Genomic DNA, 23,766 nt, shown 5'->3' on the forward strand with positions numbered 1-23,766 from the left:
ACCCGAACTGGAACAACGGCCATGGAAACTGAAAGATATGGGTTTTGATTTTCTGAACAATCTGAAATGACATACGGATACGAGTTTTGAACTTTGATTCTTGGAAACAAATAAATAAACTGAAATATATGGGTTTTGAACTTCTTATTCTTGTAGTGTAGAGAGAGATAGGGGGCAAGTTTAGAGTTGAGAAAGAGAATAGAGATGGAGGCGGGATTCGGGAGGCTGAAATGATTTGTCCTAATTTTTTTTTTCTTTTCTTGTGAGTATAAGAGATCATATATATATATTTAAATATTATATATATATATTTAAATATAAAAGAGTATAATAATCAATTTACTAAAATAATTTCTTTTTTTTTTTTTTTTTAAACATAATTATTATTCTTAAATTTCTTTTCCTTTCGTTAATTAACCAAACATGTTATAATTATCCTTCACTTTTCCTCCCCTCCCCTCCCCTCCTCCTAATTAATGTTATCCTTCCCTTCAAACTCACCGTATGAACCATAGCCTTAACTTCTCCACCCGAAGATCACACAAGCAAAACCTTCTCTCCTCTCTATACGCGCAAACATATATCCATCTTAAAAAGCAATCTTCTAAATCACACAGCTAATCCCATGGCGAAGCAAAGCAATGGTAACAAGAAGAAGAAGAACGTTCCAAACGCCATGTTCGTGAAATCCAAAGCCCAAAAAGAAACCCTTTCGAAACCATTTGGTTCCCAAGAAAATCCTATTTTCTGGGCAAAAAGCGCAAGGGCGAAGAAAAGTGTATCGGCCAATATAGCTCTCTCGCATTCCAAAAGGTGAAAAATCTCCCCATTTTTGTTTTCCAATTTGATATATATATATGGAATTTGACCTGCTTTTATTGACATGAATTACAGAGGAAGAGGACGCTATTGAACGAGAATGAACAAAGGGGGAAATCATATCGGGTATGTTAATACAAAAATTGATTTTTTGTGAAAATTAATTTCTATTATATTCTATTTGGTTGATAATTAGGTATTGGAAATTAAGATGAGAAGATGAGAGTTCAGCTCTATGAACAATGGAACCAATTTGAGTAAATTGAGTAACAAATATAAGTAATAATAAATGGGTTATAAGGGTAGGTTGAATTTTGATACAATTGAACTCTCACTGTAGTTTAGGGTTAAGTCCTTCTTCACTGTTGTTTCAGCTCCGGCGATATTTGTGCATGATTCAATCAGTTCTAAAAGTAATTTGAATGAGGATTTTGCACAATTTTTTTTTTTTTTTAAATAAGGCTATGTTGACCTATTATACTTTTTAATGATGTGTACCATGAATTTTTTTTATAATAAGAGTATCATTTTCCATCATGTAGTCAATGCAAAATATCTTCCATCTTTTAGATTGGAGGAGAGATTGTCTGTGTTTTTGTTGTTATTATAATGCATACAGTTCAAAGTTAATCTTTGTTTCCAATTTAAACAGATGGAAGAGTGAAAATGGGAAGATTTAAACTTGGATTGCTTGTTGAATGTGTTTGAGAGATTGGGACTTGGATCTCTTGTATTGGACATTCCCTTTGTGTGCAAGTCATGGTACAAAGCAAATCTCAATCCACAATGTAGGTCGCCACATTGGATTGCTTGTTGAATGTGTTTTATACAATTGTCAGAAAAAAAAAAGAAAAAAATAGTTTTTTTTTATTTTTTTATTAAAATGGTTTTAGGCAGATTTTTTTAATTTTTATTTTATAGACAGAGAAGTGTCTTTTTTTTTTTTTTACAGGAAACTTATTTGTTATTACAAAGATGTTTCCATTTACATTAAAACTATTTCAAGTAGGAAGCAAGATTGTGTTGTGTACCGGCTAACCTAGCTATACAATTACTTTCTCATTAAGGATTTGTAACAGGCAAAAATAAATAGCCTAGAAAACATAACAAATTTTGTAAATTTAAAAATCAAAATTGATGGGCCTTAAAAGTCCCATTAAATTTTGTACCTTAAAAGTCCCATTAAATTTTGTAACCGACCAACTGTTAGGATTTTTAATTTTGAACCAATGTATTTCTCTAACATAAATAACACCCTTCAATTACTTTCTCATTAAAGATTCGTAACAGTTAAAATTAAATTAATTAATTAATTAATAGATTAGAAAACATAGCAAATTTTGTAAATTTAAAAATCAAAATTGATGGGCCTTAAAAGTCTTATTAAATTTTGTAACGAACCAACTGTTACAATATTTATAATTGGATCAAAGAAGTTTTAAAATCTTCTCTAACAGAAAAAACTTATGTCGTATTTAGAACACTCGCCCCCCCTTTTAGTTCAAACCGAATTTCATTCAAAGTGCTGATTTTGTAACAGAATAAATTTTACAAATTTTAAAAACAAAATCGATGGCCCTTTAAAGACCCATTAAATCTTGTAACTGACCAACGGTTACGATTTTTAAACCTTAGGTCAAAAAAGTTCTAAAAACTTCTCTAACACACCTAACTTATATATATTGCATTTGAAACACTCAGCTCTTTCGATTTGGAGTGGTAGAAAATCTAGTTCAAACTCTGAAATAAATTTCATTAAAAGTACTTATGTGTGTTCCCAAATACCCTTGATAATAGAAACTTGCCTTCACCAAAACTGATCAGCTTCATGGTTCTAACTCGTCCATTCCCTCGGATGATCTCAACACTCTGAATAGCTTGTGGCAAGATCGCGGTGATTAAATTGTAGGCATCACCAACAAAAGCCTTGAACATCCTGGCCGGAGGGATTGAGGAGGTAATCTCCATGTGACGTATTATCACATCCATGATAGATATATCTGTCTTGAGAGATTGGAAAAGTGCAAGGTAAGAGAATTAGTTTGTGAGGAAAATGTGCAAACTCAAAGTGGTATTTATAGAGTTAGCCTAAGATATGAGAAATAGAAGATAACAAATGTAATTCAATACGCACTTCATCTAGCGGATATGTATTCTTAACAACACCTCACACAATTATAGACCATATTAAGCCCTTAGTCACATAATTCGTCCAAAGAGGTCCCGCTCTCAAGCTCTAATCGCGAATTCACACAAAATCCGCGAATTCAATTTTTGCAATTCGCAAATTTGTTTTCCTAATTCGCAATTTTCACATGAATTCACTTTATACAACTAAATTTGTTAAGAGTCTCAGTGATATGGAACATCTATATTACCATATATGCATTTATTACTTACACTATTACTCAATATATACATTAATTACTTAAACTCCACGTGTGCTCCAGCTATATGGGATTCCTATACTACCATATATATATATTAATTATACATGTTTGAAAATATACCACTAAAAATAAATCACCCATCTATTAGCGAGAAAAGTTAGCTTATTTATTGCATATATCATTAATCATAAATGATCTCTTGCTCACCGGTGAGCAATAAATTCATCCGTGTGCATGATGATTGTTGGATCTGATTGCTATCTTATTTTGGTAACTACCTTTTTAACATTTAATGGTTACCGTGTATGGTACGGATGAATTTCTTACTCACCGGTGAAATGTCATGACCTAATATAATTTTATTTAAACCTAATATACAGACGCTCCTGTTTTCAAAAATTTTAGACTTTGACATTTTTCGCACTCGCTCCCACTCTGTGTGACTTGGATCCAGCCTGTTGCATGTTTGGAATCAAATTGTGATTATCTTGACTCCAATATTTTTATATTGCCATTTATGTTGTGGCCTATTTAGCAGCTATGTCAATTAACCTTTACTGTAGATTGAGAAGCAGATAGATAAAAAGATAATGAAGCACCCTGCTAAACATTTACCATGTGCTCCCATAGAAATCTGCATATCTGTCTGAATCAAGTTTGTCATGATACTTAATTGTGATTAGGTATACTTGCTAATCTAGAAACCTCTCAATCTATAATGAAGGTTAATTGGCATAGTTGTTAAATATGACACTACATAAATCGCAAGATAAAATATGGCAATGATTTGATTACAAAAGTGCAAAACGGTAGATATGGTGTGTAATTGTGTGAGATGCTGGTGAAATACACATCAAACACATTTGCTCTCTATAAATATCACTTTCTCACATTTTCCTCACAAGCAATTCTCCTTCTTCCTTGCACCTTTGCAATCTCTTAAACATATATCTATCATGAGTGTGATCAGGTGTCACACAAAGATTACCTCCTTAATGCCACCGTCCTGCAGGATATTCAAGGCATCTGTTGGTGATGCCGACAACCTCATCTCCACGATCTTGCCTAAAGGAACAAGCTCAATTGTCAACGAAGTTTGGCAACACCATGCCAGATTGGGGTCATGTTAAAGGTCAGAGGTACCCTTGAATATGTGGGGGTTGGAATGCTGTGAAGCAAAGAGAACTGCTGTTGATTGGGTAGGTTGAGTGAGTGTTCCACGTTGCAAAAACGATAATGTAGGTGTACATATGCATGTTGCTTAAACATTCGGGAAAAAAAAAAAAGAAAAAAGAAGAAGAAGCAATCATCTAATCTTTTCGTCTTAGGAACATATCTATCACTACTTGGGCCATGGCCTGACAAGTGAGGGCTCCTATGTATCTATAACAATCGTGTACATTTATGTGCAATATTAATTATTCAATTGCTTAAAATCTGGTAGAGTGATCAAAATTGGAGGATTGCACTAGTGTCCTCATCTACGTCCATAGATAGGTTTCGAAACTCAATTGCAAGAGTAACTTTAAGTAATTTTGTATTGCTTTTAATTTGTCATGATTCTGTGTGTAATTAAGTGCTTTACATCCCTGTTGATATATAGATTGTGCGAGTTTTCACTTTAGTATGTATGAGTTCTGTTTTTGTTATTATTATGATGCATATTGTTTAAAGTTTATTGTCCTTGTTTTCTATGTATGTAGATGGAAGAGCGAAAATGGGAAGAGTTGAACTTGGGTTGCTTGTTGAATGTGTTTGAGAGAGCGGGAGTTGATGCTCTGGTATATTAATCGCACATTCCCTTTGTCTGCAGTCATGGAGATTCTAGTGATGATTTTGCAAGGCTGCAAAAAAACTTCGGTGTTTTGATGTTAAGCATTGTGTAGGTTTCGAAGATGGTGATGAAATATTGAAGCTGCCTTTCATATTCGATTATTCCACCATGAGGGTTCAAGAGCATTTCTATGGTGGTACCTTTACTAAATTAAGATTAGCTGGTATTATGAAGTGAGAATTGCTATGTAGTGATATCCTACCATTTGAAACGGTGATGATGAAATATTTGTGTCATTGAATTTTATCTAATACATGGTATATTGTAAACATACCCTCTGTTTTAGCTCGATCTTAACCGCCTGGTTTTGTAATATGATTTAGTAACAGGTCTTTTATTTATTTTTTTCTTTCTTTTTCATATCATCTTGCTCCACCGAGGCCATAACTTTAGAAAAAACGGAATGAAAATATAAGATTTACGGAGCCGATCACAAATAATTGAGAAAAAAACTGTGGTGGTTGTTGAATGTTGTATATTTTTGTATCATCTTACTGCATATCTTCCATTTTTCAAGATAATCCATTATATGACAATGTTGGTATCAAAATAATTGTGGTATCCTTATACATTGAATAGTCAGGACTCACACTCGCAGACTTGGATTTGAAAGCAACCAACTTACCTCTAACCAACCGTGCAAATTGCAAAAGGTTGTTCGTACTTGCATAAATAAAAGTGGTACATGAAAATACTAATATTATGTTTGTTAGCACCGAATCGGTATATTAGATTTAGGATTGGAAGAATTTTTGTACCAAGTTTTCTCTAATTTTATATCCAAAGACACCAATTTGGTACTTCCAAACATAACATAAGGGTAGTTTGCGCAAACAATAGTGTTTTCTCCGATTTCACTGCCTAACCAAGTGGCTCATCTGGATGCCTTTAGGACCGGGCGCTTGGCGTGGCACCGGATCAATGATTGACTCTGATACCAACTATAACGGGTGGGTATTAATCTATTTACTCAAAAACTTAAATTGTTGAATAGTGCTGCATACCCACCCATTTATTCCCCAATCACTCACATGTGACAAAACTCCTCTCGTAACATTAGGCAAGTGCACAACATTTCTATTCCTTTAAAAACAAAAGGTGGAGTCTCAATTGTCAACTTCTCAAATGCATTATAAGAGTTATTTTGTTTCTTTTTATATTCTTATCAACTCTAAACGTTTGGTGTGCATAAATGGAATAAAATACAACTTGGAAGAGAATTAGAATAAGAATGGAATGAGTATTACCATTCTAATGTTTGGTGTGACACGGTGAATCGTTATGAAATCGAATAATTATTACCATTCTATTGTTCGGTTGACTATCATTAAATCTATAATGAAATGATTTTATTCAAAAATAGCTTTTCATTACTTTTTAAAAAAAATCTATTTAATTAATATTATGTCAATACAATTTTATTCAAAAACGAGTTGAATACTTAACCTGAGAAATTGATGTAAAGGCTAATATATATATATATATATATATATATATATATATATATATATATAATATGGTCGAAGGTCCTGCAACTTTTTGTCAATGGGAGCTCTAGGTATATTCAGAAAAGAGTAGGTATATTCAGAAAAGAGGGAAGGCGAAAGACCTTTACCACGTCTAATAAAGAAGCTCGAAAAACATGAAAAATGGAATGTGAAAGATTTTTGGTCTATACGAAATATTTTTGCCTTACTGGAATGTGATGAAGGGCTTATTGAGAATATTATAAAAATATTTAATCTTTCGATTTAGGAATGGAATGAATTTTCATTCCCTGAAATAGATTTTCATTCCATTAACAACAGTCATTCAATTCCATTCTTGCACACCAAACAAATGAATGATTAGAACGAGTATTTCATTCTATTTCATTCTTGCACATTAAACATGGGAAATGGAGGATATTGAAGAAATAAGACCATCCAAGCTCCACGTAAACTCCCTTATATTAGTCGCATTATTTAGTGGGCCTAAACTTTTAAGTTTTGACTTCAATTAGATTGAGCAATGGAGTATGAGACGAACCAGAATACCAGATGGCGAGAGTCTCACCGAATTAATATTTTAAACTTTTCTTTTCTTGAAATGTATTTATATTTGGTAACGGTACACAAATTCCTCTCCGAATTCATTTTTAATATTTTTTTTTTCTGCAATGTATTTATATTTGTGACATAAATTCCTTCCAACGTGATGCGACCTTTCAAGTTTATAATATTAATTTTGAATATATACAATCATGCGCAAATTACTGTGTGTCCTTCTTCTTCTTTTTTCTTTTGTTTATGTTCTTTTTTCTTTAGACCTAGTGAATGTAAATAAAGGTGACTTCTGTTAGGAACAAGTATCTCGCTACTTGGGCCACGGCCTTTCAACACTGGGCCTTAGGGCTCCTATGTAGCAAAACATATATTTTATCTTAAAAAGCAATCTTCTAAATCACAGCTAATCCCATGGCGAAGCAAAGCAATTGTAACAAGAAGAAGAAGAACGCTCCAAACGCCATGTTCGTGAAATCCAAAGCCCCAAAAAGAAACCTTTTCGAAACCATTTGGTTCCGACGAAAATCCTAGTTTCTGGGCAAGAAGCGCAAGGGCGAAGAAAAGCGTATCGGCCCAACTCGCTCTCTCGCGTTCCAAAAGGTGAAAATTCTCCCCTTTTTTGTTTTCCAATTTGATATATATATATATGTGTGTGTGTGTGTATGTATATGGAAGTTGACATGCTTTTATTGACATGAATTACAGAGGAAGAGGACGCTATTGAACGAGAATGAACAAAAGGGGAAATCATATCGGGTAAGTTATACAAAAATTGATTTTTTGTGAAAATTAAGTTCAATTATATTCTATTTAGTTGATGATTAGGTATTGGAAATTAAAATGAACCATAACTCTCTCGAGGTTGAAGAAGAAGAAGATGAGAGTTCAGCTCTCTGAACAATGGAACCAAAATGAGTAAATTGAGTAACAAATAGAAGAAATAAAAAATGGGTTATAAGGCTATGTTGAATTTTGATATTATTGAACTCTCACTGGAGTTTAGGGTTAAGTCCTTCTTCACCGTTGTTTCAGCTCCCGCGTAATTTGTGCATGATTCAATCACTTCTTAAAGTGATTTGAATGGGGCTTTTGCACAATTTTTTTAAAATTAAGGTTATGTTGACCTATTATACTTTTTAATGATGTGTACCATGAATTTTTTTTATAATAAGAGTGTCATTTTCCATCATATGGTCAATGCAAAATATCTTCCATCTTTTAGATTGGAGGAGAGATTGTCTGTGTTTTTGTTGTTATTATAATGCATACGGTTCAAAGTTAATGTTTGTTTCCCATTTAAATAGATGGAAGAGCGAAAATGGGAAGATTTAAACTTGGATTGCTTGTTGAATGTGTTTGAGAGATTGGGACTTGGATCTCTTGTATTGGACGTTCCCTTTGTGTGCAAGTCATGGTACAAAGCAACTCTCAATCCACAATGTTGGCGCCATATTGAGCTTCCTACAGATCGACTAAACGAGCCTGGTGTCCTAGGAATCATTAAGTTTGCCATCAAGCATAATGCTAGATATGTTGTTTCACTAAAGACGCCCCACAACTACAATCCTGCTAGAAAGTCCTGCAATTCTACTAAAGATCTCTTAGTGTATATTGCAAATGAGTAAGTTATCTTAACTACATCAAGATAATTCTTTTTCTCCTTCCATCTTTTAACCATTTTTGACAATTGTTTTGTCTTATTAGATGAAGTGCCAAGTGAAAAATATGTTGAATGAAACATTAAGTACATGTGATTCTGATGTTAGGAAATTTACTTTGTGATAGATCTAAACTTTGACATTTTTTCAATCAAAATGAGCACTCCTTGTCTTTTTGGAATCTGTCATATGTTAGCTTGTGACGTAATATAGCCTTAAAAAAGAATGTCATTCTTACATAGAAAAAGTCGGAATTTTTTTTCACATTGAATTTTTGTTCCCAGGTGTCCTTTCTTGAAAGGTTTCATGATGTCTCCTTGTCTCTCTCCTGATCAAATGTGCATCGTTCCCAGCCTTATAAGCAAATGGACAAATTTGGAATGGTTAACCCTACAATACAGCTCTTATATGCAAGAAATTCTTACACAAGTCAGCCTTCATTGCAAGAACTTTGTTGGGTTAGCTATTACAGAAGCCTACTTTTGTGATAAGGAAGCATCAGATATCGCCACATTACTGCCAAACATTAAGTATTTGTGTCTGAGTTATGCATACCTTCATGAAGACGATCTAGAGATTATTTTGCGAGGCTGCAAAGAACTTCTTTATCTTGATGTTCGGTATTGCGTAGGTTTTGAGGAGGAGGAGGATGAAATATTGAAGCTTGCCTCTCATATTCCTACATTCATGTGTGAGGGTTCAAGAGAAGCCATAGGTGGATGGTGGTCCCGGAAAAGGGAAATTTATCGTCCTATAGATGGATGAAAATTATGCAGGGACTTTTACCGTATTAAACTTTATCCTATAAATGTTTCAGCTCGCAAGTGATTGATCTTGTAATATATTTTGGTAACAAATCTTTTATTTTCTTTAGTTTGTCTTATCTTCTTGCTCGTTGTATATCATCCATTTTTAGACAATCTATTATATAACAATGGTTGTATTGTAGTACATTGAAAAGTTGTTGTCACAAACTCACATAGACTTGAATTTGAATCTAGGATATAGTTTAGTATGGTAAAACTTTATATGTGCGTGTGTATGATGCAATATTAATTATTCAATTGCTTAAAATTTGGTAGGAGTGATCAAAATTGGAGGATTACAAGAGTGGCCTCATCTGCGTCCATATACAGGTTTCGAAACTCAATTGCCTTTTGTATTGCTTTTAATCCGTCTTGATTCTGTGTGTAATTTAATTGATGAACTGTGTGTAAGATCCCTGTTGATATATAGATTGAGAGAGTTTTCGCTTTCGTTGGCGATTGACCCAATTTTTTGTTTTGAATTTTTTCCATGTTTTTTTTTTAGTGGCTGTGTTCTGCATTTAAGTGGTACTTAATATATTAAGTGATATTTAGTGTGTTATCAAACACTTAATTCATTCAGAATTAAATGTTAATTTTGGTTATCAAATTACACCTAAATTCTTATCTTTTTCGATCAATTATATTATTATTGTTGTTGTTAGATGGGAGGTTGGGTGACTTTGTTTATTTTACTTTTTTAACAATTCAAGTTTAATTCATATAATATTTATGGACTGATATTGTGAATTTTCTTTCTTCATCTCAAGGTAACTGCTCTGCTCTGATAATTAAATTCTAGCATTGTTATAAAAAGATGAATATTTAGGGAACTTTAATTACTGTCCTAGGTACTGGATTCATTGTAGCGATATTTTGAATTTCTACTTTTTAATCTGTTTTAAAAAATTACTTTTGAGTTTGTTCCCACTTTATCTATATTCCACGTAATGTACATGATCAAAAAATCACATTCTTGGATGGATTTGTTGTTTGTTACTGAATTTTAATGACCAGTTATGATATAAATCAGCTTGATTCATTATTAAGTTATTATTATATTGTTCAAATTAACTTTGACACAGATCTAATATTTGACATTTTTTCAATTAAGACCCACACTTCTTATCTTTTCAAAGTCCATCATATGTTAGATGGATGATTTTTCAATCAATTGATGTTATAGAACGGGAGAATCTAGTTATGATTTTGCAAGGCTGCAAAGAACTTCGATGTTAAGCATTGTGTCGGTTTCGAAGGTGACGATGAAATATTGAAGTTTACCTCTCTCATATTCGACTATTCCACCATGAGGGTTCAAGAGCATCTGTACGGTGGTACTTTCACTGACTACTAAATTAAGATTAGTTGGTATTGGGAAGTGAGAATTGCTATGTAGTGATATCTACCAAGTTTTAAGTAGTATTTTTGTAATTGTGTCTATATATATACATATATATATATATATCATTTATTTTAAGCTATGGAGTACTTGATTTTTATTTTTTAAATACTTTATGTACTTTTTAATCACGGGCAATGCCTGTGGTAATTTTATTATAATAGAAATGACAAGAAGCAGTGAAATCATTTTACAGCATCTTCACTTTGTAGGCATGAGGATTTGCCAAGAGTTATGCCTCAACAGCCCTGAACATTCCCAATGCCTTCTCTTTGCCACAGTTGATTTGATCCTATGTGATCCTGACATTACCTTTGGTGCGGTATTTACTACTGTTCTTGCATATGGATCCTACAGGGCATATGATTCTTTTCGCAACACCATTTTGTTATGGTGTGCTTGGCGCAGAAGTTTGGGATAGAACCTTACTCAACATGATAAGATCGATGATCAATTATTCAAGTCTACTAGTATTCTTTTGGGAACACGCTCTTAAGATGATTTATATTCTGAACTTAACTCCATCTAAAAGCAGTTCCAAAGACTTCCAAGGAATTGTATACCAGGTGTAAACCTAGTTTACAAAATTTATGTAAGTGAGAATGTCCTGCACTTGTGTGGAAGGGAAAGCTTGAGAAGATGGGACCAAGATTAGATGTTTATTTATTTGTAGGCTACCCAAATGGTACAAGGGATTATTCATTTTATAATCCTAAGGAAAAAAAAGTGTTCATTAGCATCAATGCTACTTTTCTCAAGAAGAATTATATAATGAATTACCATTCTCGAAGCATGGTTGTTTTAGAGAAGATAATAGATACACCAATCAATCCAAGAGTGGATATGACAGTTATGGATGATGAGACATCATAAACTACAAGTCCAGAATCTCTTATTCTATCGGAACCTTAACGTAGTATGAGGGTTATCAGGCCATTTGATAAGTTAATGCTTTTGGAAAAGTCTAACAAAGTGATTCCAGAAGAATAAGATCCTTCTATACTTTTAAAAAGGTTACCAATGATTGTGACTCGGAACATTCGTTTTAATCGTGGTCAAATCATTTAAACCAAAACTAAGGTTTCTCTACTATACCGTGACTGCCGATTACAATGACACTAATTACAATGACAAACTTATGTGTAACCAGTGTAATACCAAAACAATACATAACTCATTAATCAAATCCAGAGACACTACTGGTCAAGAAATAGTCTCCTATTAAACTCAAAAGATAAGTTTTACCATTTGATATATATATATATATATATATATAAACGTGAATCTGGTAATCAATAGATTACCTGTACAGCCGCCGGATAAAATCAATTTTTTTTTAGATATACTACCAAAATTCTAAAATTGGTAATCAATAGATTACCCTTTTTGTCGTGTGACACCCATCACATAGGTGTGCACAGATCAAAATCGGCTGCTACTGTGCATTAGTTGATACCACTGATACAATCATTACTTATATATATATTGCAACGACCCTAGCTGATGCCAAGAATTTTACAAAAAATTCGGCGTAACCTCCCCTAAAAATAAGCCTACCATACCCTGTTTAAATTCATTTTTGACCTATCATGGCTCAATTTCGGAATTCACGGCAACAGTATATGATCATACACAATCAAATAACACCGATAATTACTTTAACTAAAATTATCCTTCCCATTCATCAACAAGGTTTACATGTTAACAAATTCACATCCAAAATATCATCAAATACCTTAATTACATTACATGACAAAGTTTTTGCAAAATATACATATACACCTTCACACTTTTAGTGCTTTGCAAAAATAATGGGAGATATACAAAAGACACAAAAGTGAGCTTCTAGTATCGCTCAAGCTTGAGGTGGGTTGTCGTTCACCGGTTCTTTTCCAAGACCTGAAAAAAATGTATAAATAGTAGGGTGAGCTATATGCTCAGTAGGTGACACTTAAGACACAAATCTTGTGTCCTTGTGAATTCAAGCAAAGCATAGGCCAATAGGAGATAGGGATCATACAACGTAGGGGATCAAATACAACATACAAGTCAATTCCAAGTATAAACAATGCAATGCAATGAAATGAAATGCAATGCATGTCAATGACACTTCCCATTTTCATTCTCAAAATCATCACTTTCAAACGTTAATACAGCCCGCCCTTTGGTAACCCCGCCGCGACACGAAAGGAGGATTGGCTAGTGTCCCTGACCCTTGGTAACCCCGCGGCGTCATTATGGGGCCCAACTAGCTCAACCACGCTAGGGCGACTCCCTAGTCCCCTCTAGGCTATATTAACCTCCGGCCCGTTGGTAACCCCGCAACGACCGGGTTTCGCATAAAACCATTTTATCAAAAACACTTCCCTGAAATTCCCCATATTTATTTCAAGAACAATTTCTCCCATTTCATGCAAACCCAATGGTATGTGCATCTATATATGTTCCATACATTCAATGTCATGGCATTTAAAATTTTCCATCATAAAATTAAACATTCAACATGTTCAACATCTCCCAAGTAATTATTAACACATTAAGATACAACAAAATACATTTAAGCATGTGCATATATATATATATATATGAGCTCAACATCATGAATTGGGAAATTTGGCGCAATTTAAATAAGCATACTCTCATACATCAATTTCAGCATGCTAGCACATAGTAAATATAGTAAATCAACAACTAAATATAAATTGCACATGAACCAACCATATTCAAGATCGTGAAAACCCTCTAGACATCATTAATACCATCATAGATATAATTAACTCTAAATTAAGCATATTTAATACAACATGGAGGTAAAATTCACAATAGAACAAGACTAGAGTGGATTAAGATGCCCCTACCTCAAAATAGGCAAAACCCTATAAATGGGTTTAAATTTTCGAGTTCCAAAGAAGGCTCAAAACTGGAAATTGCTTGCATCAACGCGTAGAGCTCGTCACACTCGTCATTTTGCCTCAAACGGCACCTAAATCCGGTAAGTAATGAAGATGGAATCAAGGATTGAAGTTGAAAAAGAAAAAAGAAAAGAAAAAAAGCAGAAGCAGCGAGAGAGAGAGATATGAGCTGCCGAGAGAGAAAACAAATTGGAATTAAATGGGTCTGCAATGACCCTTATAACTCAAGTGGGCCCCACTGTTGGAAAGTCAAAAACTTTACATTCTCCCCAACTTTAAAAAAGATTTCGTCCCCGAAATCAAGACATACCTGGAGAAGAAAACAACGCTGGGTACTTGGACCGAACCTCCTGTTCGAGCTCCCAAGTAGCCTCCTCGACTCCGTGGTGTCTCCAAAGGACTTTCACCATTGGTATCGTCTTGTTCCTCAACACCTTCTGTTGTGTGTCAAGAATCTGAACTGGTCCTTCCTCGTAGGAAATATCCTCATCAATGTCCACATTTACCTAACTCAAAATGTGAGATGGATCCGGCTCGTACTTCTGTAACATCGATACATGGAAAACATTGTGGACCCTATCCAACTGTGGTGGCAAAGCAAGCCTGTAGGCAACCTCTCCTACTCAGTCCAAAATCTCAAACGGTCCATTAAATCGTGGCGACAACTTGCCACTTTTCCCGAATCTCATCAATCCCTTCCGTGGAGAAACCCGTAGAAAAACATGGTCTCCCACCTCAAAGGATAACGGTCGTCTCCGCTTATCCGCATAGCTCTTCTGTCGGCTCTGAGCTGTAAGTAACCTCTGTCTTATCAACTTAATCTTCTCAGTAGTCTCGAGTACAATGTCGGGTCTTAAGGCGACTGTCTCACCTACCTCAGTCCAACAAACAGGAGACCTACAAGGTCTACCATACAACGCCTCAAATGGAGCCATCTGGATGCTCGCCTGATAACTGTTGTTGTAGGCAAATTCAATAAGTGGAAGGTGATCCTCCCAACTACCTCCCAAATCAAGTACACATGCCCGAAACATATCCTCCAAAATCTGGATAGTATACTCCGACTGACCGTCCGTCTGTGGATGGAATGCCGTACTAAGATGCAACGCTGAACCAAACGTTACTTGAAATCCTTCCCAGAACTTCGAAGTGAACTTAGCATCCCTATCTGACACAATGGTTACAGGAACTCCATGCAACCTTATAATCTCCTTCACATAAAGAACACCAAGCTTCTCTGCATCATCTGTTGCCTTAATAGGCAAAAAGTGAGCCGTCTTGGTCAATCTGTCACTGATGACCTATACGGCCTCATTGCCCCTCCGTGACCTTGGAAAACCTGTCACAAAATCCATAGTAATATGCTCCCATTTGCATTGCGCTACAGGTAATGGTTGCAATAAACCAGCTGGCCTCTGATGCTCGGCCTTCACCTGCTGACAGGTAAGGCATCTAGCCACAAACTGTGCAACATCATTCTTCATCCCGCTTCACTAATACTGACGTCTCAAATTGTGATACATTTTAGTACCACCTGGATGAACTGCAAAGCGGGAAGTGTGAAACTCCCGTAGGACGTCCTCACGACAACATGTGGGAACCACCAACAAACCCCTGAACCGTAGACCCCCATCTGCATGCAAGGCCCAATCTTTCACTGTTTCACCACTAGAGATCAAAGCGTGGATGGCATCTAAGTCCGGGTCCTGTCTTTGTGACTCAATCACTCGTACAACAAGAGTAGGCTGAGCCACAAGACCAAATAAGAATGCCGACTCACTGCAACCATCATCATCACAACACTGTAATCCTATCTTTGCCAAATCTTCAAGCATCTTCCACTTCCGAATAGCTAAACTGGCCAAAGTTCCACAAGATTTTCGGCTTAAGGCATCAGCTACAACATTTGCCTTGCCCGGATGATACTGCAAATCAAAGTTGTAATCTTCCAAGTACTCAACCCATCGTCTCTGTCTGTTGTTCAAGTCCTTTTGGGAGAAAAGGTACTTGACACTTTTGTGATCTGAAAATACCTCGAATCTCTCACCATACAAGTAGTGTCTCCAACACTTCAAGGCAAACACAACTGCCGCTAACTCCAGATCATGAGTAGGGTAGTTAAGCTCGTGAGTCTTCAACTGTCGAGACCCATAAGCCACTACTCTACCATCCTGCATCAACACACATCCCAACCCATCACGTGAAGCATCACAATAGATCACATAACCCAAGCCACGCTCAGGTATCACCAACACTGGAGCTGTAGTCAATCTCGTCTTCAACTCCTGAAAAGATGAATCACAGGCCTCATTCCAGACAAACTTAACCCCTTTCCGGGTCAAACATGTCATAGGAGCTGCCAAACGGGAGAAATCCTTCACAAATCTCCGATAGTAACCTGCTAAACCAAGAAAACTGCGGATCTCAAACACATTCTTGGGTCGCTCCCAAGTCAAAACTGCTTCAACCTTTGATGGATCAATTGACCTTCTGAAACAACATGCCCCAAAAACTTCACCTCCTGTAGCCAAAACTCACATTTCTCGTATTTGGCATACAATCGGTGCTCCCGCAAAATTTGTAAAACAATACTCAAATGGACTTCGTGATCTTCCCGAGTCCGTGAGTACACAAGAATGTCATCCACGAAAACTACCACAAACTGGTCCAAGTAATCGTGAAAGACGCGGTTCATCAAGTCCATGAATGCCGCTGGCGTATTAGTCAAGCCAAAAGGCATAACAAGGAACTCATAGTGTCCATACCGTGTACGGAATGTTGTCTTCGGGATATCCTCATCCCTAACCCGCAACTGATAATAGCCAGACCTCAAGTCAATCTTCGAGAAACAACTGGCTCCCCTCAACTGATCAAATAAATCATCTATCCTTGGCAAAAGATACTTGTTCTTGATGGTGGCATGATTCAACTTCCGATAATCAATGCACAACCTCAACGAACCATCTTTCTTCTTAGCAAATAAGACCGGTGCGCCCCACGGTGACACACTCGGTCGGATGAAACCTTTCATCCTCAAATCACCAAGCTGCCTCTTCAATTTTTCCAATTCAACTAGTGTCATACGATACGGTGCCATAGAAATCGGCGCAGTACCATGCATCAAATCAATAGTGAACTCCACTTCTCGGTGTGGAGGCAACTCTGTCAAATCCTCTGGAAACACGTCCAGAAAATCACGAACAACCGCAAGATAATCCTCTTTCCCAACATCATCTTCTTCGGCTATAAGGCTAACCAAGAATTAATCACCACGACTCCGTCCACGAACTCCATAAAATGATGAAATGTGGGAATCACTCCGATCTCCCGCGAAAAAGAAACAGTCTCCCTCGGGAGTGCAAACCATAACTCTCCCTCTGAAACAGTCAATCGTAGAGTGGAAGAAAGCTAACCAATCCATCCCAAGAATGACATCAAAGCTAGTCATCTCTAGGAGGATAAGGTCAAACACAAAGGTCCGCTCGGCTATCACAATGGAGCAATCCCGCACAACTCGGCTCAATGACACTGAAATCCCAACTGGCGTATCAACACATAATGCCCGATCCCTGAAACTAACCTCTAACCCCGATGCAAGTGCAAATGATGATGAAATGAAAGAATGAGATGCACCAGAGTCAAACAAAACACGGGCCCAACAACCAAACACTGGAAATATACCTCGAAGAACTGACGGTCCAGAAGATGCATCGGTCTGTGCCAGTGCAAAAACACGTCCCTGTGGTACCTGTGCCTGAGGACTGCCAACCTGAACACCTGATTGTTGCACTGACATAGTAGGAGTATCCCTCCTAACTGATCGTGAACCCTGTGAAGACATAGCAGGCTGTGGTGGTGGTGGTCTGAAACCTGACTGAACTGTAGCCGATTGTGACGGCCTCTGCTGTGACCCTCTGCCACTAATGGTGCCTGCTCTCTAACTCAGACAATCACGAATCAAGTGACCCTGCTGGCCACACCCATAACAAGCCTTCGGAGCTGACGAAACTGAAGACGATCTCATCGGACAACTGGACTTGTAATGTCCGGGCTGCTGACACTGATAACAAACAACTGCACTCTTGTCAGACCCAGCTGGCATAGGAGTGGTAGGAGCAGATCTTGTAGACTGTTGCCCCTGAAACTGAGATGGACTGCCCCTGTTCCTTTTCCAAGAAGATCCCTCTGAGGATGGCCCTGCACCCCTCTTTTGCTTCAATTGCTCTCTTCTTGGATCCTTCTCTCTATTGTCAGCCTCCAGCATCAAAGCCCTTTCCACTGCTTCAGAGTAAACCTTAATAAACTGTGCCGTGATCAACGGCCTCATTCGATCATTAAGACCCGAGACACACTTCCGAGTCTTGTTAGCTTCATCTCTCACCACTTCTGGAGCAAAACGGGAGAGTGAGGTGAACTTGTTCTCATACTCCGCCACTGACATGTTCCTTTGAATAAGATTATGAAACTGGTCTTGTAACTCCCATCTTTTGGAAAGCGGAAAGTACTTTTCATAGAACAGTTCCTTGAACCTGTCCCAACTCATCTCTTCAATCTTGTACTGGTTAGTGATCGACTTCCACCAAACCTTGGCATCCATAGCAAACTTATACGTAGCTAGGATGATCTTTAGATGATCCTCTGTCACATCCATTGAAGTTAGTTGGGTTTCAACTTGATCCAAGTAGTCATCTGCTACCATTGGATCCGCACTGCCCTCAAACATAACCGGCATCAGCTGAGAAAACCCCTTAATGATCTTGAGACGCTTCTGAGCTGGAGTCTCCTCAACTCGAACTGTAGGTTGTGGTACCAACTGCGGCTGAGCAACAATAGTTGCTCTCACGGCATTTTGCAACAATCGATTCAACTCTAGTGCCACAGAACCTTCACCCACTTCTACGGGTACGGGTGTTTCAACATTCTCTCTTCTTGGGGGAATCAAGTCCCTAAGAAGCATGTTCTCATCAACTGGCTCCGCCGGATTGGAGCTAGAGCTCTCACCAACATCGCCCCTTGTTGGCCTAGGGCCAACTACTCTAGGTTCCTCAAGCCGTGACATCGTGCTATAAAACGAGAAAACGATTCAGAAACATGACACTAAGGTCCACTGTGGACGACTCAACAAGAATTAATACCGTACAACACTTAGCATGCAAGACTATGCAAGAAACCTTTTAACATAAACAAGTAAGCAAGTAAGCACATAGGCAGTTAAGCATGCTCATTTAAATAAGATACCACGTAGCAAGTAGTCAAGTAAGCAACACAAACAACATTCCATGCGACTCTATGTAGGCCTCTACCCGTCGTCCTAAAGGTTTTCGAACCTTGGCTCTGATACCAAATTTGCAACGACCCTAGCTGATGCCAAGAATTTTACAAAAAATTCGGCATAACCTCCCCTAAAAATAGGCCTACCATACCCTGTTTAAATTCATTTTTGACCTATCATGGCTCAATTTTCGAATTCACGGCAACAGTATATGATCATACACAATCAAATAACACCGATAATTACTTTAACTAAAATTATCCTTCCCATTCATCAACAAGGTTTACATGTTAACAAATTCACATCCAAAATATCATCAAATACCTTAATTACATTACATGACAAAGTTTTTACAAAATATACATATACACCTTCACACTTTTAGTGCTTTGCAAAAATAATGGGAGATATACAAAAAACACAAAAGTGAGCTTCTAGTATCGCTCAAACTTGAGGTGGGTTGTCGTTCACCGGTTCTTTTCCAAGACTTGAAAAAAATGTATAAATAGTAGGGTGAGCTATATGCTCAGTAGGTGACACTTAAGACACAAATCTTGTGTCCTTGTGAATTCAAGCAAAGCATAGGCCAATGGGAGATAGGGATCATACAACGTAGGGGATCAAATACAACATACAAGTCAATTCCAAGTATAAACAATGCAATGCAATGAAATGAAATGCAATGCATGTCAATGACACTCCCCATTTTCATTCTCAAAATCATCACTTTCAAACGTTAATACAGCCCGCCCTTTGGTAACCCCGCCGCGACACGAAAGGAGGATTGGCTAGTGTCCCTGACCCTTGGTAACCCCGCGGCGTCATTATGGGGCCCAACTAGCTCAACCACGTTAGGGCGACTCCCTAGTCCCCTCTAGGCTATATTAACCTCCGGCCGGTTGGTAACCCCGCAGCGACCGGGTTTCGCATAAAACCATTTTATCAAAAACACTTCCCTGAAATTTCCCATATTTATTTCAAGAACAATTTCTCCCATTTCATGCAAACCCAATGGTATGTGCATGTATATATGTTTCATACATTCAATGTCATGGCATTTAAAATTTTTCATCATAAAATTAAACATTCAACATGTTCAACATCTCCCAAGTAATTATTAACACATTAAGATACAACAAAATACATTTAAGCATGTGCATGTATATATATATATGAGCTCAACATCATGAATTGGGAAATTTGGCGCAATTTAAATAAGCATACTCTCATACATCAATTTCAGCATGCTAGCACATAGTAAACATAGTAAATCAACAACTAAATATAATTTGCACATGAACCAACCATATTCAAGATCGTGAAAACCCTCTAGACATCATTAATACCATCATAGATATAATTAACTCTAAATTAAGCATATTTAATACAACATGGAGGTAAAATTCACAATAGAACAAGACTAGAGTGGATTAAGATGCCCCTACCTCAAAATAGGCAAAACCCTATAAATGGGTTTAAATTTTCGAGTTCCAAAGAAGGCTCAAAACTGGAAATTGCTTGCATCAACGCGTAGAGCTCGTCACACTCGTCGTTTTGCCTCAAACGGCACCTAAATCCGGTAAGTAATGAAGATGGAATCAAGGATTGAAGTTGAAAAAGAAAAAAGAAAAGAAAAAAAGCAGAAGCAGCGAGAGAGAGAGATATGAGCTGCCGAGAGAGAAAACAAATTGGAATTAAATGGGTCTGCAATGACCCTTATAACTCAAGTGGGCCCCATTGTTGAAAAGTCAAAAACTTTACATATATATATATATATATATATCTATCAAATAAAAACAATCCATTCATGAAAAATATATATATATATCTATACATGCATGAATAGATAACAATTAAGTATTCAAATCATCACAATGATTTGATAAACAACACGTGGGTTGCTTTGATACCAATTGAAGGCACAACGGAAGCAAATAATAAAAATTTTGGATCGCAACCACGTGATTTTTCATCAAATCAAGAAGTATTATAAAGGGATCTTATACCTTTGGACGATTGAATAATCCTCGAATACGAGAACACTATCATTTGGCTTTGACCTTTGATGAACACTTTCTTCTTTGGCCTTGAATACCAATGAGTCTTCACCTCTATGACCCCAATGTAGGTTTGTGGACTTTCTGTATTTTGTATCGTGTATCAAATACTTTTGTATCGCAGCGTACATAATATATGACCTGAGAGAATCGGTTAAAACGTCTGGGGCTAGATATGAGGATCGAAGAGGCTTCCTTATCCTAGCTCCAATTGGATAGAGATAACTCAACTCTATCATTTCCAATTAATTATAATAAGTACCACAATAGTATTATAATTGCACTCTAGGATTTAGAAATTATGATAAGGCCCTGTTTATTAAATAATTATATATAAGCCCCTCCACTATCGAAAAAATTGAAATAAAAATCAAGTATCTTCTACTCTCTGATACATAAAGACAATCTTTAATAATAAACTCCTATCAATAGTAGCCGTTAATTCACACGTCATACCCATGTGATGGGCGTGTAGTAATAAATCAATAGGCAATGTATAGTTTATGTATAAGTAAACTTGAGTCAATATTATAATAAATAATAATGGGCTTCAAAGAGGCAATTGATGAATGCGTGATTCATCATGCTGGGTTTTAATATATATATGTGTGTGTGTGTGTGTGTGTGTGTGTGTGTGTGTATTAGTCCTTACTTGTCTAGTACAGTGGTACTTTGTTGAAGCACATACAAGTAAGGACTAATACACACACACATATATATATATAAAATAAATTTGAAGGTGTATGTGCTTCAACAAAGCAGCGCCCAGTGAGTATCACTGTACTAGACAAGTAAGGACTAATACACATATTTCTTCTTATTTTAAAAGCCATCTGTTAGGCGGGTATTTCCATCTTCAATAGGTAACGAGACTAAGGATGTGATACTAATTAATATAAAATTATTTTTTATAATAATCTTTATGTGATTAGTGAATATATGTATATCTATGACCTGCATTGCATATGGATTCTATTAGTGATCTATGCATGTGATGTGTAGAAGTTACTGTTGAAAAAAAAATTATGTATCATATACTATAGTATAATTTATTTAAATATTATTTGTAAATAATATAATAATCTATATATATATTTATATAGTTTAATATCAAGAAAATAAAACTATAAAAGAACCTGATAAAGTCGAGGCTAGAATTTAATTCTATAGCCTTAAGACAGATACGCCCCGCTACGGTGCTAACGGACTCTTCGGCGTCTATCTCCCAGGATACAACGACTTTTCTTCCTTTGGTAGTAGCACTTCAAACCAATGGAATAGGCGAACCGGCTCGGTGTAGTACTCTCTGTTGAACTCAGACTCGGAGACCAGGATTGAACCCTAACTCGGAGACCAAGATTGAATCGAAACTTGGAAACCAAGATTGAACCGAAACTTGGAAACCAAGGTTCGAACCCAATCCAAACCAGTTTAGGTTGAACCCAAACCAGTGGCTGAACCGAACAAAGAAGAATTAGAAGAAGAAATTCAGAAGAAGAGAAGAAGATTTCTGAACTTGGTGTGTTTTGAAATGAAGACAATGATGGGTATTTATAGGCTTGTTGGTGCCTATTCTGAATGGGTGCAACCATTGTTGACCAATCAGAATTAAAAAACTGTTGGTGGTTTTTTAATTTGTAAAGGGTGCAACTCTTGGTTCAAATTCTGATCCAGCCCAGCCCTTTAATTTCGTCCAGTCCAGCAAGCAAATAATCCAACTCGGCCATTAATTTAGCCCAGTAAACAGGCCCATTTTGATAAGTCCAGCATCAAAATAAAATTACAACCACACAGGCCCATTCCAACTTTGGGTAAAAAGTTAAACCCATTTCACAATCAAGCCCCGCCCCGCCCTAGCCCGGACCGGACCGGGTCGGGCGGGCGGCGCGCGCGTGTGGTAGTTGGTTTGGATCCAGGCTAGCCTAGGTCCTCCCCCTCTTAAAAACTTGGGTGCCCTTGGGCCCAAACCCAAATCCCATACTAGACATATATATTCCCAAGATTGCTTTGCTATTTTTTCGATGTGGGACAAGCATTTCCCACTTTATTCACACCCATTTAGGCTTTATAAATCACTTCTTTTGGAGCCAATTTCTCGTTCACCCGGAAACGGATTTGAGAAAATAAATATACCACGTTCATCTCCTCGCAGAGAGGAACGCGCTCATCAGTAGATTTACAAAAAATTCTTAGCGGAATCTTTTTAAAAATCCTTCCAAAGTTTGCGTTTTCTAATGCCGTTTCCAACAATCCCCCACATGAATGAAAATTTTCGCAGATTACAAAAGGAGAAGATACAGGCACTATAGAGAGTACTATTGGAAAGTTACTGCATCGGGATAGGTAACTTTTGGCCTTGAACCTTCCCTAGTGTATTACTATCGGATTTACTAGCTAACCAGTGAACATTATGTCTTGAACTGTTCAGCCGTTGATGTAAACCAAGACAATAGCAAACACACAATTCTTTCCCACACAAAGTCGGTTCTCACGGTTGTGTTCATATGGCCCTGAACAACGCCTGGTATTTCATGAGCGCTCCAGAAAACTTAGCCTTAGAAGTTCTCATAG

The 23,766-nt window shown here is 36.8% G+C and overlaps 1 protein-coding gene and 2 long non-coding RNA genes across 4 annotated transcripts; 2 read left to right on the forward strand and 1 right to left on the reverse strand.

Moving 5' to 3' along the window:
* Positions 1-477: 477 nt before the first annotated feature.
* LOC132274835 (uncharacterized) lies at positions 478-5,564 on the forward strand. Of its 2 annotated transcripts, XR_009470526.1 has the most exons (4): positions 478-813; positions 895-945; positions 1,472-1,607; positions 4,913-5,564. It is a non-coding gene; the product is annotated as an uncharacterized LOC132274835 (long non-coding RNA). The 2 variants fall into 2 exon arrangements; XR_009470525.1 differs by lacking the exon at positions 1,472-1,607 and having other exon boundaries at positions 4,913-5,560.
* Positions 5,565-7,108: 1,544 nt separating this feature from the next.
* On the forward strand, positions 7,109-9,720 carry LOC132274836 (putative F-box/LRR-repeat protein 23). The gene is made up of 4 exons (XM_059776178.1): positions 7,109-7,688; positions 7,794-7,844; positions 8,393-8,709; positions 9,031-9,720. Exons 3-4 carry the CDS (start codon positions 8,393-8,395, stop codon positions 9,509-9,511), a joined length of 798 nt encoding a protein of 265 aa, XP_059632161.1. The 5' UTR covers positions 7,109-7,688; positions 7,794-7,844; the 3' UTR covers positions 9,512-9,720.
* A 2,887-nt stretch (positions 9,721-12,607) lies between these two features.
* Positions 12,608-14,340, reverse strand: LOC132274837 (uncharacterized). The gene is made up of 2 exons (XR_009470527.1): positions 13,813-14,340; positions 12,608-12,853 (listed from the first exon to the last, which is right to left on the reverse strand). It is a non-coding gene; the product is annotated as an uncharacterized LOC132274837 (long non-coding RNA).
* Between the last annotated feature and the right edge of the window lie 9,426 nt (positions 14,341-23,766).

The sequence above is a fragment of the Cornus florida genome, unplaced genomic scaffold (assembly GCF_030987335.1).
Source record: "Cornus florida cultivar Cherokee Brave unplaced genomic scaffold, ASM3098733v1 CherokeeBrave_3.0.0_Hap2_Chr09, whole genome shotgun sequence".
Taxonomy (NCBI): Eukaryota; Viridiplantae; Streptophyta; class Magnoliopsida; order Cornales; family Cornaceae; genus Cornus; species Cornus florida.

What these genes read in the sequence shown, in the direction of transcription:
- LOC132274836 (XM_059776178.1), top strand. Translation starts at nt 8,393, where the DNA reads ATGGAAGAGCGAAAATGGGAAGATTTAAACTTGGATTGCTTGTTGAAT. An exon ending in TTAGTGTATATTGCAAATGA is followed by an intron (nt 8,710 to 9,030) that starts GTAAGTTATCTT and finishes TTTTGTTCCCAG; the next exon opens with GTGTCCTTTCTTGAAAGGTT.